Source organism: Gymnogyps californianus, chromosome Z (genome assembly GCF_018139145.2).
Source record: "Gymnogyps californianus isolate 813 chromosome Z, ASM1813914v2, whole genome shotgun sequence".
Classification (NCBI taxonomy): Eukaryota; Metazoa; Chordata; class Aves; order Accipitriformes; family Cathartidae; genus Gymnogyps; species Gymnogyps californianus.
In genome coordinates, this window is record NC_059500.1 from 19886347 (window position 1) to 19903263 (window position 16917).

Genomic DNA, 16917 nt, shown 5'->3' on the forward strand with positions numbered 1-16917 from the left:
AAATGTCCTGCCTTAGACACAGACAAAGTCTAAACAGCAGCAGCTTTCCCAGGCTCTGCGAGAATGAAGGGTGGGAAAGAAGTAAACTAGAAACAGGGTGGGGGGAATGGCAAAAACAGTTTACACGCGCCCACATTATGTTTGTAAGCAAGTGTGCGTTTACTGGCAGCGTGACACCTGACAATGAGGGCTCTTCTGACACTAGAGGGACGTTTTGGTGACATAAACACTTTGTGTATTTTGTCTTAAATGCATGGGATACTATGTACATGCGATATACGTAAGAGATAATAGTTCTCGTCTAGTTTTTCATACGGTGTAGGAAAGAAACTGAAAAAAACCTGTTAAATACTCACTGATATGTGAGGTCAACAACTGGGCAGCGGGGCGGAAAAAGCCAATTTTTAAGCAAAGTGGGAGAGCAAAAGTCGCTAGAGAAGTTTCTCGCCACAGGTTGCATCTCCGTCTGCATACTTCTTGCTCCGTGCTGTAACCGAGTACAGAGAGCAGGAAAGAGACGTGCTGGTGCTCGAGGGGACAAGGTCTGAGGAGGGAGAAATTCTGGGGCGGTGAGTTCCCTCATCTGAGTTGGGACCTCCTGGGGCAGGTCTCAGGTAGCCGAGGGGAACGGGAGGCAGGTCATCCCAGGAGACATGTTAGGTGCAAGTAGGTGGGACAGTATCAGGACAGCGAAACGGGCCAGGAAGGTCTCTAAAATCCACCTTAGCCCCCGAGGGACAAAAGGCAAGTGAGGCAAGGCCACGGCTCCCGGGAGCCTGGCAGGGTGCGAGGCGCTCGCCGGCTCGGGCCGCCGCGGGCCGGGAGCTGCCGCCGCCGACCCTCCGCCCGGCGCTGGGGACCGCGCAGCGGCGCGGATCCTGCTCAGGTCTGCGCCGGGCCATTGGTCCCCTTCCGCCAGGATAAAAGCCCAGCTCTTCCCGGGGCGCTGTGCTCCCGGAGCTGGGGAGGGAGACAGAGAGGGAGGGAGAGAGGGAGGGAAGGAGGGAGAGAGGGAGGGAGGGAGGGAGAGGGGGAGGGAGGGAGGGAAGGAGGAGGGAAGGAAAGAAAGGGACACCTTTAAAAGTTGAGCAAGGAACAAAGTGGGGGAAGTTGCCAAAAAAAGGGCTTTGCGTTCAGGCTCGCTGGTGACTTCCCGCTCCCTCCCCTCCCTCTCGTACACACCACACACACTTGTATTTTGCGCTGTCGTAAAACCCACGTGTCTAGCCCGGAGTCTGCCAGAGCCGAGCAAAGAGCCCGGGCGCGACTGCGATGCGCAGCCACGGCAGAGGGAGCCCGGCGGCTCGGAGCTAGCCGGCCCGCCGGTCCGCGGCACCTGGAAGAGGATCACCCCGCTTCCCCGTGGACAAAGACCAGAAAAGTCTCTCCTCTCAACCCGCCCTCGGCTCGAAGGCTCCCGGGGCTGCCTACACCTCCGCACGCCGACCGCGCAGCAGCCGCTCCGGCGCACCCCGCTCAGGTAAGGCAGCTCCGGGCCGGGGCGCCCGGCGAGGGGCGGCCCCGGCTCCTCCGCCTCGCCCGGCACGGCCAGCCCAGCCGGGGCCGCGGCGGAGTACCTTCACCCGGGGGTAGGGTGCTGCCGGGCCGTGTCCTCCTCCTGTAGACGCTGGTGTGGAAAGCGGGAGCCTTCTCCGGAGAGAAGGGGCTTGCACGTGTGTGCGTGGGGCTGAAGTTCCCTCCGCCTGCTCCTCCCTGTTGTCAACTTTGAGAGTCGTTCGCTCCCGCGGAGAGAGGGAAGGGAATGAAAGGGAAAGACACTGCGTGCGCCGGGGGCGGGCTGCGCTGCGCTGCGCGCCTTTCGGGGCGGCTGGCCCTCCGGCCGCGGGCGTGGGGGGCTGCCCGCCGCCGCGCTCGTCCTGCCCGCGCTCCGGGGAAGGCGGCGGGGGAAAGCCTTGCCGTCCCGGCCGGCGCGTTTCTCGCGTGTCCGCCCTGGGGCTCTTCGGGCCGAGGTTTTCTTCCGCCGAGCCTGGCACGGGCAGGGAAGCGGGGCCGGGACGGTGCCGCCGCCGACCCCGGACAGCCGGCGCGGGGAGCCCACGCGTGGGCCGGCGTGTCCGAGCGTGGAGAGCGCCGCGGGGTCGGGGCGGCCCGGCCGGGGCGGGGCGGGGGTCTCACGTCTGCTGTCCCCTTCCTCTCCGCTCCACAGGCAGCGCGATGCTGAAGCCCGGCGACCCCGGCGGATCCGCGTTCCTGAAGGTGGATCCCGCCTATCTGCAGCACTGGCAGCAGCTTTTCCCGCAGAGCAGCCAGCTCAAGAGCAGCGGGGCCCTCGCCCAGCTCCAGCCGCCCGAGAGAGCCGAGCCTCCGGCTGACAGCCTCCGCCAGCGCCCGGCCTCCCTCTCCTCCGCCTCCTCCTCCTCTTCCTCGTCCACTCCGTCTTCCTCCTCCACCTCCTCCTGCGTCGCCGCGGCGGCCGCTTCCCTGGCCGGCCTGACCTCCCTGCCTGTGACCCAGCTCCCGGTCTTCGGACCACTGCAGAGCTCCGAGCCCCCGGCCGGGGGAGCGCCCGCTCCCCTGCAGGGCAAGGACTTGTGCGGGGCCGGCAGCGGCGGCAGCAAATGCGGCGAGCGCGGTGCCGCTCGGTTCCGGTGCACGGCCGAGGAGCTGGACTACTACCTGTACGGGCAGCAGCGCATGGAGATCATCCCCTTGAATCAGCACACCAGTGACCCCAACAACCGTACGTATCGTCCCCCTTCTCGCGGTCCCCGACCCCTCATCCTCCGCCCCTCCCCGCACCGGGCCGGCCTAGGGACGCTCCAAGTTGGGGGACCGCAGTCGGTGCCTGCACCGCTCTCGCCATGGGGAGCATCCTCCGCCCTGCCCTTCCCTCCCTTGAGCTGCTTTTGCGTTGTTCCCAGTGCTTTCGGGAGGCGGGCGGTAACCCCTCGGTAATAGCTTTTCTTGTCTGAGACCCAGGTCCTTCCCTGGAAGGCACGCTTCACCGGGAAGGCTGCTGTGGGGGTAGATTTCTCTCGGAGGGCTGCTTAGGAAAATGGATTTAGAAATAGTTCAGAGCAACTTGCTATAAAGCCGGTCCTTTCTCGCCTTGCTTGTCTCACTCCGTTCCTGCCTGGGAAGCCCGGGCTTCGCTGAATATCAAGAAATCAATTACTCCTCCGAGCTGGGCAGGGGAAAAGTTGCAGTTTTCGTCAGATCGACTAGGGCAAAGTTTTCCTCCCTCTTATCTCGGAGTATCGTTTTCCTTTCAGACCTCGTTAACACCTCGCTGGTTTTAGTTTTCACCCCTACGGAAAAGCATGACATGGTCATTTAATTAGAAAAGCTGGTTTTCTAGACGAAAAAGGTCGTCTGCCTGAGTGTCAGAATTCACTTACGACTTGGTGGTTAGAAAACGTTTAATACTGCTGTTGCCAATTATAGAGGTTTGGGGTTTTTTTTTGGGGGGGGGGGAGGCTATTATTAAGCATCTGTATCGACTAGACGTTTGTGATTTTAGAAATTGATTCTGCCTGTCTTTTGTTCCTGTATCTGTCGATACTACGCAACCGAGGAAATTCACGGGCTGAAAATAACTAGATGAACTATATTAATTTATCAGATTTATTACTAACATTCAGAGCACACGGATCTGTCCCTGTTAAAACACTGGAACATGGCTTCAGAGTGTGCACTTTTTTCCATTGCTTCAAACACCCTCTCTTAGCCTAAGGTTTCTTAAAATTCTTCATTTTTGTTGTCCTTCCCCCCCCGAAATGTCTGTTTAAGGAAGGCTGTTGAACAGACAAACGATACCTCAAACCAACGATCCGTAAGCACATGCCCAAGCAAAACGCGGATTCGTTTAATTTAATTTCAGATGCGGAGTTTGTTTTGAAAGTTTCCATGAAACTCTGTTGTGTATTAATTAAACTGCGTGGATGCTAGCATAGTCTTAATCATTGTGCGTACGTCTTAAAGAGCGAGAGGAAAGCTGACTCTGAGTTTGGTGGGGATTTCCCCCCCCCCCTTCTTAGCATTGCAAATCTTTCTATATTGGATACCGACTCTGTTTTGAGCGACTTCCTCATGCTTAGTTTTACCCTGTAGTGAAACATGTTAGAGTATTTTCTATTCTCGGGTGCAGAAAACGTGATCTCATAAATTACATGCACTTAATGGAATCTGAAATGCACTTTTAATCGCCAACCGAACCGTTCAGACAATACATGTTTTACTTCTCGGAGCAGCTCTGTAAATCTGCAAGATAAAGGTTTTAAAAAGAGAAAGGAAGATAAAAAAGCGATTTGGGGGGAGTGTTTTTAAGGAGTGAGCGGAATAATAGCACGCCGCAGAGTCGCAGGCGAAGCCTGCATAGTTTCTTCCCGACCGCGATATTAAAGGTGGATTCGAGAAAGCACACGAGTCGATTGCAGAAAGGACGCTAGTGACTCGCGTCCGGCTGGGACGGGGCAGCGCTCGCTGTCTGAAGGACAGGGCAGGGTGCTGCCAGCACGGTCTCTCCCCTTTTTTCTGCAGCGAGATCTAGAAGGTCTTATCATTGAACTTGTTTACAAGGCGACTTTCGCTCCAGCGGTTATTAGTTGTCTCTGAGCAAAACTTTTAACCCGAGTGTTTCAACCTTCTGGGACCAGGTGCGTTTGCTTTGGGCAACTCGTTCTTAAATATAAAGAAAAATGCAAACTGTAAGTGAGGAAGGAGTACGGGAATTGCAGTCCGCGCCGTGCCACTCACTCCACTCACTCGCACGATCAGAGGCTCAGCAAAGCAAGCTGCAGGGCACCGGCCTGGCTACCCCTGCGCGGCTCCCCGAGTGCCTCGGGGGTCACGCGAGGAGTCCGTGGGCAGGCGGGGATTTGCAGCCGCTTCGACTCCGTCCCTCACTCCCCGTTCTGCACCGGAGGTGCCCGTTTGAGGGAAAGGAGGTCGGGGTTGCGGGTGAGGTGAGGAGCGATCCGACTATTAGTTTGAGTTATACTTGCTCGCTGCACTTCTGGCTCCGGACAGCCCCACCGAAGCTCCCAGGCTGACAAACCGGCGCCTGGCGGGCAGGGGGCTCTCCCCAGCCTGGCGCAGACACCCACCCGCAGGGCCCGATCCCCTCCCCGAGCGCGGGGCGCAGGGCCGCCGCCTCGGCCTTGCCCGACTGCAGCCCGCCGGTTTGGGACTGGCGGCAGGCCCCCGGCTGCTGGCTGTTTCTCGGCGTTTGATTTTACACCCACCTCCTTCGCGAACCGACCGAGTGCCCCGCTTCCCCTTCTTCCACCCCCCCCCCCCCCCCGACCCCCATCCCCCGCCGAGCATCCCCTTCTTCCCCGGGGCAAACCGCGTCCCCCCCCCGCTCCGCCGGCAGCACCCACCCGCCGGGCTCACCCGCTCGGGAGCGGCGCCTGCGAACTTCGCCCGTGCCTTCGGCCGCTCTCCGGGCGGCCGCCCCAGCGCCGCGGGGCAGCGGGGAGGCGGGCGGGCGGGCGGGCGGCTCCCGCGGGGGCGGCGGCGTCGCTGCCTCCGCGCCGGGAAAGCCCGAGGGGCGGCGGCGATCCCGGCTGTCCGCCGCCCCGCCGGGCCCGGCTCCCCAGTGCCCGGCCCGGCCCGGCGCCGGGCGACCGCCATGGGAAGATGGATGGGCGGCGGTTTCCCCGTAGACACACGCCTTGATCGTCAAGTATCAACGAATATGGCACGGTCGTGGGCGAGGGAGGGGGCGAGGGCCGCCAAGGAGCTGTGGGTTAAGTGTCTGTATGTAATTGTTTTAAATTGAAAGGGGTTTAGTTGGTGGGGGGGGGGGGTGTCGGGCGGAACCACAACCAAGAAACAAAACCCTAATTAAGGCCCTGCAGTCTTTACTCCCAGGAAAGTAAAGGGGATTATGTTAAAACCCTGATAATGTGGCAGGCGGCTGGGGACCGTTTTCTTCCCGGCTCTGAATCTGGAAGGACGAGGGTATTTCTGGGTGCTGGGGGAGGGGCGCTAGGGAGATCTCCTAGGGTGAGTTTGGGGGGTGCGGGGCCGGCTTGCTCCCGTGTAGGCTTGCCTACAGAAGTCTGCGACTCCTCTACCTTCACCAGAAAGCGCCAACCTGCCACTGTAATAAATATGCTGTGTAAAACTAAAGTGTCACGCAAGCAAGCAGTTTGCACGCCTCTTCCCATTCAATTTACGGGGAGACAGTGTATATATAACATGCTGTGAAGTGGATCGGTGTGGGGAATATTTGAATTTTTTTCTCTAGACTGCTGGTAACCTGTATGATTTAGCTATTTTACATCATTAGTTACCCAGCACCCTTAAACATAGCACATAGCCATACATTAGATTGAGGTTAGAGAAGGTGGTGACTGTTTATTTAGGGTGATAAAATGGTCCATCAGCAGTAATCTCCATCGATATGTGCCACCAGGAGATGAAGGATGAGGGGACAAGCCACAATTAATTGCCCTGTAGTTTTGTAGGAGAGAGTGGAGCCGGTGCGGACTGAACTTCGATCTCCTCTCCCAGAGCCTATTCATCATCTCTACATTGTATATGGGGGTCTCTCAGGGGCAGGGGGTGGCAAGGTTTATCTACACACAATATTCTCCTACCCTTCTCATACCTGACACGGAAATTTAATTCATTCATACCTTCAATCGAAGGCAGGGAAAATCAAACCCACCTCCCCCAACCCGCCCCCCACCCGCCTCGCAAAAATAACCCGACAGCCGCTCCGCAAGCGGGACGGTCCCCCCGACCCCCGTCCCACCCCGGCGCGCCTAGGCGGGCCCTCGCACACCGTCTTCCTCGGAGGAGCTGGCTCGGGGTGTGCCTGACCCCCGACCGGGGGGCTCGAACCCCGCGGCAGCTCTTGCGCCGGTGCGGGAACACCGCCCGGGCGGCCGGCGGGGCGCAGCGGGGGCTCCGCTTCGCCTCCCCGCGCCGCGGCGGCGGCGGCTCGGCCTCGGCCGGGGGAGAGCGGGGAGGCGAGGCGAGGGGGTAAAAGCCCGGGGAGGGGGGGGGGTGGGGGGTGTCGGGCCCCGGGAAGGGTCGGGCAGAGCCGGGTGGGGGCGGCCGGGACCCGGGGGCGGCCGGGAGCCGGTGCCGGCCGCGGCTCCCCGCCCTCCGGCGGCCGCTCCGCACCCCCGCGCCGCGATCCGGCCCCTGGGGCAGCAGGCTGGGCTCGGCCCCGCTCTCCGCAGCGAGTATTTAGAACAAATAAACAAATAAATAAAAGGAACCCGAGGGGGAAAGTGCATCTGCGTTTCGTCCCCCCGAAAGCCTGCCTCAAGTCTGGCAGTCTGCGAGAAACTGCGATTAATTTCGCAAAAAGAGATTGATGCCAGCTCGTCGATGAGGAAACTGAGGCACGAGGAACCCGTGAACCCTAGGAAAGCTCCTCCAGCCCTCAGGAAAAGAAAGGGTACTGTCTAACGCAGCCCACCCTCCCTCTTGGCTGGGTACCCGGGCCCAGCCAGGGACGGAGGGCCAGCCGCAGTGATTTATACTTGCAAGTGAGTAATACCGTGTGAAATGATGGCCACTTACACCGGATACCTGCATGCTTGTGGTGAATTATGAAGCAGAGGGTCAGAGGCCACCCTTCTTTAATACCAGCAAACTGCAGGTATCCTGTGTAACTGCACCTTTGAAGCATATTATTGCTGAGACAAAAATGTATTTCTTTCATTTATTGTTACAGCTGGTTTGCTGGTTAAAACACTATGTTGGACCCTACCTTTCACTGACAAAAGCTTTCTCCTCTCAGATTTCCTTTAAAATATGCAGTAGTAGTGTTATTTAGGTTGGAGAGTGTTTAGAATTATATTTGGGGGGCAATGATGTGTCCTTTCCCTTTTGCTTAGGTTTAGTACTTTTAAGTGTACTCACATGGAGTTATAGTGCTGGCATTACACTGTGTTCATTTTTATGGAGGCAAATAAACGATAACATATTGCACTCCTCCCAAAAGAGCCATACCAAACAGCTCCACTAGGAAATAGTTTAATTTTTTTTCTTGCTTCTTCCTTGCCTTAATCCTCCCATCTAGAGAGCATGAAGGTATAAAGTGAGAAACAGATCTCCTTCCAAAGAGTCTGGCTGCATCTGGGCCTGCAATGGAGCATTCCCACTGACCTTACCTTCTCCGTCTCCTGATTTTATCAGGAGACACTCTGCTCTGGCTGCAGTCCTCCTTGCTTTTTCCATTTTCAGCAAATCCCTCAATTTTCTCACATTTCTTGCTTCTTCTTGTCTTGCTTTGGGGCTTGACTGATGCTATTACAGCCAGTGGAAGTATTCATTTCAGTGGTCCTTGGAGGAGGTCTGTACTGACACAGCTGCTCTCCGAGGCCAAAATAGGAGGAAGGGCACAGTACGTCTCTCTTCGTCGCCCTGTGTGGCAGTCCTCTGGAAAGCTCACACTTGTCCCACCATGTCCCTTTTACATGAACTTCCCACATGCGTGTGGGTCTTAACGGTTGCCATCCAGTTTGGAGACTTTAGTGATGTCAGTGAACCACAGCACTTTCCCTCTCAACCCCCCCCTTCTTTTCCATGTATTATTAAGCAAGTTGGTGCACTGTATCACATCCTACTTTGCAGTATCCGTGAAGATGTTGCTGTTGATCCTTTCTGTGAGGTAGGGTAGTGTGCAAGTCCTGAAGTTCTCCCTTTTTTCCCCTATCTGATATTAAGGACTTCTTTCCCTTGTCCTTTGAGGCAGAGGAATCCACTACTTACGGTGACTGTCTTTAAATGGGTGGTATAACATTATTGAAAGTGTGCTTGGGTCGAAGCCTTCCACGCATCATTACACAAAAGTTAGTCACAGAAGACGAAAAGATGCACGTTAACTTTGTACTCAAGGCATGGCAAAATATGTCTCATAGAGCTTCCACTCCTGATAACATTTATGAGGAATTTTTTAGATTTTATTTGTACAATTGCATAAAAGCTAAAGATAGATGTATAAAGCATGCGACTAACAAGAATTTCAGTACTGCTTAGTATTAAAGACAGACTCCTTCCCTCTCAACAACAAGGCATAAGCCAAAACAGTTTCAGAAGATGTCCCATTTTCCAAATTTTCAGCTTTGGCAGGACAAAGGGAAAGGAACACAGCAGGAGATCAGATACTGCCGCTGCCAAGCATTAAGACATTACCAGTGTTTTAGGATAGTGGAAAATAAATATCACCATGTGTGACTTTCTGTAAGGGTAAATGACAGTGACACAAGGTTCATTTATACTCCTCACCAATTTCTTAATTTATTTTCCTTGAAAAGGTAGAAATAAAATGTTTTATCCACAGTCATGCACATGTATTGTCAGGACGAAGTGAAGAAATCCTTGTTCTAGGCAGGTACTAAAAGTTTTGTGCATGAAAAGCTATGCATATCTGGTGGCAGGATGCAGGAACTTGACACTGAAATTGCCTGAGTGGAGTCATGAAGATGCCTTAGCATGTATAATGTAAGTTGCTACAGAGACACGGTGTCTCCAAGAAAGCCATTAATAATCAGGTAGTTGGGAGGAGAGTTACGCATCTAGAAGATGGTCAAACAGTGCAAACAGGTTGGATTCAAGGGCTTGCCCTGGGTGCTAATTGACATCATGGTTAGATACCCTCCCTTTAAGTCCTCAGTTTTCCTGTCAGATGTTTTCTTTCTAACTTGAATCATAAGATGCTGGATTTATTTAAAGTGTACTCACATGCCAACCTGTTTGGGGTTGGGTTTTTTTCTTTTTTTCCTATTTGAGATCCTTTCCTGTAAGATCTCCGATGCCAAACTCCAATGCAGCCCCTGAGATCTTTGGGTATGCCAAAACCACAGGGTTTCTTTGTGACTGGTTTCGAAGAGGAAAGAAAAGATGTTGTGGTGATACCTCACTTTCCTACCTAGCTGTGGAAATAACAACAACAAAAAAACCCCCGGCATGCACTTGCTGCCTTTTATTCATCATGCCCGGGAATGGCCGTAGGAATATCTGCTGCATAATAATCTTCTCTCAGGACTAGCCAGAAACCTTTTCCCTGGGGTCCTGCAAATCTCATCCTCCAGCTACCTCTAATTGACGTGGCTGAGCAAGCAAAACCCCTCTGCAGTTGCGGCTTAACCCAACAAAAGAGCCGTTTTGCGACAGGGATTATATTGTCAGGGAAAGGCTTTAGCCCTCCAGCCAAAAGGCATTTTTTTTTGCCAATATGAGCACGGTCCCCACCAGGGGGCTGTGTCCTGCGGCTGCTCCGGTGTGCTGCAGGGCGGGCCAGGGCTCTGCTTCCCTCCGGCCTTCCTGCCCTTACGCTGCCTGACAGCTTCGGGACGGCATGGGGCGAGTTTCACATGCAGGCCTGCTTCTGCAGGGGCACCCATCAGAGTCATGCACAACTCAGGGCTTGCTTGCTTGCTTTCTGCTGAGATCTGTAATCGATGTTACGGGTAGAGAACTTGAACAGATGAGCACCGAGTAGGGACACGTGCATTTCCTGCAAGACTCAAAGGTGTAACGATGTCGAGGGAACTTAGCTTCCGCATGTAACTTTCAAATATTTTCATATTGCTGAATGCGTCATTTTTGTATGGTACAATTTAAAAGAGGATGACAGGAAACAGTGCTTAGAAAGTGTGTCTAAAATTGGAGAATGCAAATAGAGGCCATAGTTTGAAAATGCAGCTTTATTATCCTTTAGCAGCTTTTACTGAATAGAGAGGAAGGTTTTCCTTTGAAGGCTCTGTAGGAAAAAGGCCTACATAATACATAGTATATCCACCTCGGAAGGAAGAACAGCTGAGTCAGTCCCCCTGAGAATTAAAACTGTGGTTACAGGCAATCTAGCAAGTCTAAATCTGTGGCTTAGACCAAGAAGCTCCAGCCTCTATAGCGAATGCTGTGCTTTATTTTTATAAGAATGGGTGTAGGTTGTATAAAATTATTAGGGGAAAGATCCAGGACTTGCTACATGAGTACTATGGCATAGTTGTTGTTTTTCCTTTGTATTTCTGGAATAAATTTATATGAAAACCTTTACCATGCTACAAAAGTGAAATGTGCAGAAGATGGTAACCTACTTCAATAGATTTATTGTTATGTTAACTCAGCATACTTCCAGAGAAATGGATTTCCTGAGCATGAAACATTTTCCTGGAAGTTGTGCTCAGTGGAAACATTTAACCAAAATTTTCTTTGCTCAAAAAAGAAAAATCACAGTAGGATCTTCCCAAAATAGAGAAACACCATCCGTTATTAAGAGCAGTTAGGGAAATTAACATTTTTACAAACTGGTCTTTTTCATAGGAGCTGCTAACAAAACCAGACATGCTGGTTTTGTTCTTAGCCTCAGCTACATGTAACAGGCAAAGAACATGCATATCCATTCAATAGTTTTTTTCAAAGTTGTGCTAGAAATCAGTAATATTTGCTCCTTAATTTCAATTTAAAGATTAGATTTGACTGTAAGACAGTGAATGTCCATGCATGCTCCAATTTGTCATTCATGAGGTTCTGTTTTACTTATTTTATTTTCTAAAGAGACAGGCAGGCACACACAAGCTAATGTAAAAAGTAGAGCGAACGTTCATTTAAAATAAGGATGAAATTAAATTCTGTTCCAATTAAACCCTTGGGCTGGGATGTGGTAAGGCCAATGAGGGGGACTTGTAAGGCATTATGACTGTGTTTTAAAATGTCTCACCGAAACACACTGGGATGGTTTAAATGGGCTATTTATATTAGTCAAAAAATTAATCTTAAAAAACTGTGTTAAAATAAATGAGTCTTGGCAGGTCTGTGAACACACGAGGCTTGCAAAATGCCGCAGGGTTTCTGCTCAGCCTTTGGGATTTCTTATTAAGGGCTTTGGTGAGATTAAGAAAACCATCCTAAGCAACATGCAAAAGAGCATGGTGTGTATGAGTGCTGAGCTGCTGTGAAATGATAGCAAAAGTAGAGGGATCTGCATAATCTTGCCCATGGCAGTGATCGTGGTGGTGGCCACCAGCACCATATTGACAGTGTTGTTCCCTCTTTGCCCCACAGGATGCGACATGTGTGCTGATAACCGCAACGGCGAGTGCCCCATGCACGGGCCCCTCCACTCCCTGCGCCGTCTGGTGGGCACCAGCAGTGCTGCCGCAGCAGCCCCTCCACCCGAGATCCCCGAGTGGCTCCGGGACCTGCCCCGGGAAGTGTGTCTGTGCACCAGCACAGTGCCTGGCCTGGCCTACGGCATTTGTGCGGCGCAGCGGATCCAGCAGGGCACCTGGATTGGGCCCTTCCAGGGAGTCCTGCTCTTGCCAGAGAAGGTTCAAGCAGGAGCCATCAGGAACACTCAGCATCTCTGGGAAGTAAGTCGTCATCTTTCCTTCCTTGTCAAATGTGACTGTTTTGAAGTAGACATTGAGTGTAACTGTATGTAGTACCAGCACCGTTCGCTAGCTGTGAAAAAAACCCAACACAATTTAAGTAAGCTGACCCAGCAGATTTGAAAATGTAGCCAGTGCAAGCAAAAGCCTTGCTGCACTAGAGGTATCCAGAAAACCAGTGGACACCTCAGAGCTCCAGTTGGTTTGCATAGGAAGAGCAGATTGTTGCAGGTGCTGTAATGTGGAATAGATAGATACGGCCAGAGAAGGCTGAAGGTTACAATACCCAGTGCTCTTTACATTTTGACCTGAATAACAAGAGCTGATGGAGCTCTCAGGTCACAGTACCAGGTGTATCATCTATCTGAGTAGCACATGTGGGTTGAGATGGCGTATGGCACCATCGCTGTGGCCTACAGACAGTCCAAGAAAGCTGCTGAAACAAGTGCAGGAGCCTGTTGTACAGCCCTGCTATTTGCACAGTGAAGGTATTAGTGCTTGTTCACAATTTAGTTCAACTCTACTCCTGCACCGACCGTGCATTCCCCTGATGATGCTTTCAGTGCTTTTGTCTGAAAGCCTCTTTCAGCTCTCTGAAGATGTGCTTTTTTTGTATTTGTCACCATCTTAGAGAGGGTAACAGTGATAATTGATATGAAAACATTTGGGCTGTGATAGTTTGGTTTATTTTACGATGAACACTGACTGTGGTTTGGCAGAACAGATCATAAACCCGCTATTGTATTCCTTTGGCCATACAGGGACATCCATGGCTGTTACTGTTCTTGACCATGTACATTTTCTCCAGTGAAGCACTGGAGTTTTGTGCCTAGGTATAGTTTGTACACAGATGCCAGCAACAGCATCTTGTGGTAAGTTAATTTGGAAAGAAAAGAGAGTATATGCTCGTTTTACACACAGATCTGATAATTAATAGGGAACACATATAATCCCTGTGTGTGTCAGTACTTCTTATTTACAAAAACAGCCTACTGTCTACCTAGTCTTTTGCTATTCATTTCTTCTTTGCTTTGTGCTGGAAGGTGTAATTTCTTAGTTCTGCTTAGTCCTCTGTAGCTGCAGCTTCTGCTCACCTCAAGACTGACTGCTACGGAGAGTCAGTAGAAATGTGCCTGTGGGTCTGCAGGTGATATTTACTCATCTAGACAAAATCCGAATCTTCAAAATATAAGGGGAGGTGCTTGCTGGTTAGAAACCCGACAAGGAGTCCATGAAGATGCAAAGAGTTTTTTGCTGTCTTCAGTGGGTATACAGTAAAAGTGAATGGATTTTTAAAAGATATTTGGAGTTGTGAAGCCAGGATGTTGTATATAGCACTTGTTCACAGAAAACCTGTGAATATTTAGGTTGTCAGCTCTTTGGGACTGATGATTATCTCTTTTAATCATTATGTTCTATTTTTACATACTCTCTAGTATGTGTGACTTCTTTCCATGAGTAGGAGCTTCTACGCATTTCCTACATGCAAACAAATAGTAAATAACACATCAGGGTCTTTGTCTCAAAGTATTTACCCAAAAGAGTAATTGTGGCAAGAGGGAGATTTTCACATTAAAGAGTAAAAGATCAGTCTCAGAACACACCTAAATGTACTCAGTAAAATTGAATGACTTGCAATCATTGGGAGTTTTGTTTCTGCCTTCAGTGGGGATGGAATTTCTTTCTTATAGCAGATATTAATAAATCGGACTTAAATCTGTTCCTACCAAAGCCCAGTGATTATAATGAGAGCATTTTGGGATATGTTATTAATCAATTTTTTTTTATGGAACACTCTATAATGATGTTGGAGGCTTTATTTCCATTGTTGAGAGGGGTTTTGTGGTTTAGACTATGCTAATTGACAGAATATAAAATAATAAAATAAGCTTGCCAGATCATCAAGTTACATAAAACATTGAAATTTAGCTAAAATAAATGGAGTTAGGGAATTTTACGTTATCCTTAAATATTTACATTATAGATTTAAATTTTTTTAAATTATGAATCAGTTTTATGCAAGTTAAATTGCAAATATTAATAAAATCTTTTTTAAATAGGCAAGAATTTTTTAGTCTAATTTCAGATGAACTTAAAAATTGTTTTAAAGCAATAAAAGAAGGAAGAGTGTTGGGGTGAAAGCCAAAAGCAAAGAATAAAATGATGTTAAGTAAAAATAAGAAATAGTACTGATGTATGTGCCAGATTCAGACCGTCCATGGATGTCAGCTGAGTTTTTGTGTGGGTTTGCTCTTCTGTTCTTAACACACAACACAGATTTCCTGTTGGCTGGCAAAATGAGTGTGTGTATTTTAAGTGAATTATCTTAAAAATAACAATTAAATTTAGGTTTTTTTGGGGAGGTATTGTGGGCAGCTCATAGTCTTGGATTACTTCTCTTAACGGCAAAAATTGTTAGCAAAGAGTCACATACTCTAAGCTCTAGCTAAAAGTTTTGGCCGTTTCTCATTTGTTTTGTCTTTCAATTTGGTATGTTTTATCTATCAGATAACTAATGTTTAATAAAGAAAAAGTATAGCAAAAGAAAGTAATCAGAAAGTGTGTATGATTTTACAAAGCTGATCTATGAAAATAAATAAAAGCAATTGAAAGTATGTATCTGAATAGTCTGTATTCTTTTAGTCTACATGGTCTAACAGTGTGGATTAAATCACTGTAAACGTTAAAGGAATGTCTCATCATTGTCCCTTTATAAAGTTGTGGCTTTAGTCAATTCTCTTCCACCAATCTTTTCAAGATAGCTGCAAATACGAGTATGTCCACAAATCAGTTATTCAGCATTAGGTCTTAGGACCTTATAGAGAGAACTTCTCTTTCTTAGGACCGTAAATAGCATTCTAATATTTTTTCTCTCAGCACTGCAAAGTAAAGTTGATAGATATTTGTTTTCATTTACAATTCTTTGTTTTCAGTGTACACTAGATAAATGGAAGGGCTATTGCAAAGACTTTTAAGCATAGTTACTGATTTGGTGGCTTTTTTTATTCTCTTTGTTGTGGGAAACATCAGAAGCACTACATTTGATGTATTTTTCAACGCTATGGAAATATGCTTCAGTCTGTCTGCACAAGTGTTCCCACCATGCACTCAGTGTTTGCTTTGTATGTAATCCATACAGCATAACGTACAGCGATTCAGAGTAAATTACATACCATTCCATTACCTCACAACAGGCCTTGACACCTATGGGTGTTCATGGGAAATTATGGAGTTCTCTCGCAATCAGCCAAGATAATTTTTTATAACTTACAGAAAGATCAGTCCTTCAGAAAGCCAAAAATATTAGTCATTTTTAGTTGTTCTTTTTCCCCCCTTTGGCCCACTTCTATCCAATCCAGAGTTTGCTTGTATTTTATAAAAATACAATAAACTCTGATTTGTTTAAAACAAAAACAGGACTGGGTGTATTAAGTAAACACTCTCTTTGGTAATATGGGCATTTATTCCAGCACTGCTTCATAATATTTCTGATCTTTTTTCTTTTTTTTTTTTCATTTTGAAGTAATGAGAACAATCCTTTTGTTATTGCAAAGAAAACAGAGACTTTCTCAACAATTAGGTCTTACTGATGAGAATGAGATAATTTTCCCCTAATGTGTTTTCTAATAAAGAAGTGAAAAGGCACACTTGATTCCAACATATATGAAAACATTATCTCAATTATTAATGTGTCCTTACTCCCTGGAGATAAATTAATCTAGTTGCACATGGTTTCCCCTTTCTGTTTAATATCAAAATTTAATAAGAGTAGACTTAAGGAATGTATATGATATACACTTAAATTCTATTAGAATAAAATACAGAAGTTTAAAAGGCTTAAACATTCTAGTAGTCAACGTTTTTCAGGCTCCAAACTTTAAACTGTGAATTCTGGAAACAGCTAAATCGTCAATGGTCTTTTCCCCTGCAAATGCAGTTTAGATGAAGAAACTTTTACTGACATGTATCAAAGGATAGAATCTTACAGTTTCCTTTTCTTCATTCGCCTGATAAAGAGTTTGCTGTCTTTCTTGATTTTTTTTTTGTCAGAGGTCAAATATTTTTTTTTCTTGGAATAGCCCAAGAATATCAAATATATTATTTCACTTTATTTTAACTTGACTTAATTTAAGTTTTGCTTTTCTGGAAGAAATGTTTTTCCATATGTTAGTTTTTTTACGGGAATGAGCAAAATACACATACAGCAGGGCGTTCATTAGTAATTACAAAATGCTAAACCTGTGTTACTGATTTTCCCCTTAAATGGACAGGATTAACTGGCACTACTAGAAAGTGTGCATGTCATTTTAATAAAGTACCATTTGGGTACTTATTGGCCTTTTTGTGCCTCAACTGAAGTCAAAGAAAACATTGCCTTTGACTTCATCTGGACCAAGAACAGGCACTTTGCTGGGACGCATGTTGGCCAGAGTCCACGCAGCAGTACTGTACATTTCTGTACAAATTAATACGCAGAGAGAATCCTTACCTTTCAAATGAAGCACTCATTCCAGTTATGGTGATAGATTTGTATTCAAATTCTCAAGGCTGTAGTTTTGGACTAAATTCACTGTTACAGCAAAGCACTGGGGGATAG

General features: G+C 48.5%; 1 protein-coding gene across 1 annotated transcript in view; it reads left to right on the forward strand.

Annotated features, from left to right (window-relative positions):
• Positions 1-2175: 2175 nt before the first annotated feature.
• Positions 2176-16917, forward strand: part of PRDM6 (PR/SET domain 6) — a 73429-nt gene continuing 58687 nt past the window's right edge. The window contains exons 1-2 of the mRNA XM_050913555.1: positions 2176-2701; positions 11995-12302. Of these exons, the coding sequence (XP_050769512.1) occupies positions 2176-2701; positions 11995-12302 (834 nt within the window). The remainder of the gene's footprint in view (positions 2702-11994; positions 12303-16917) is intronic.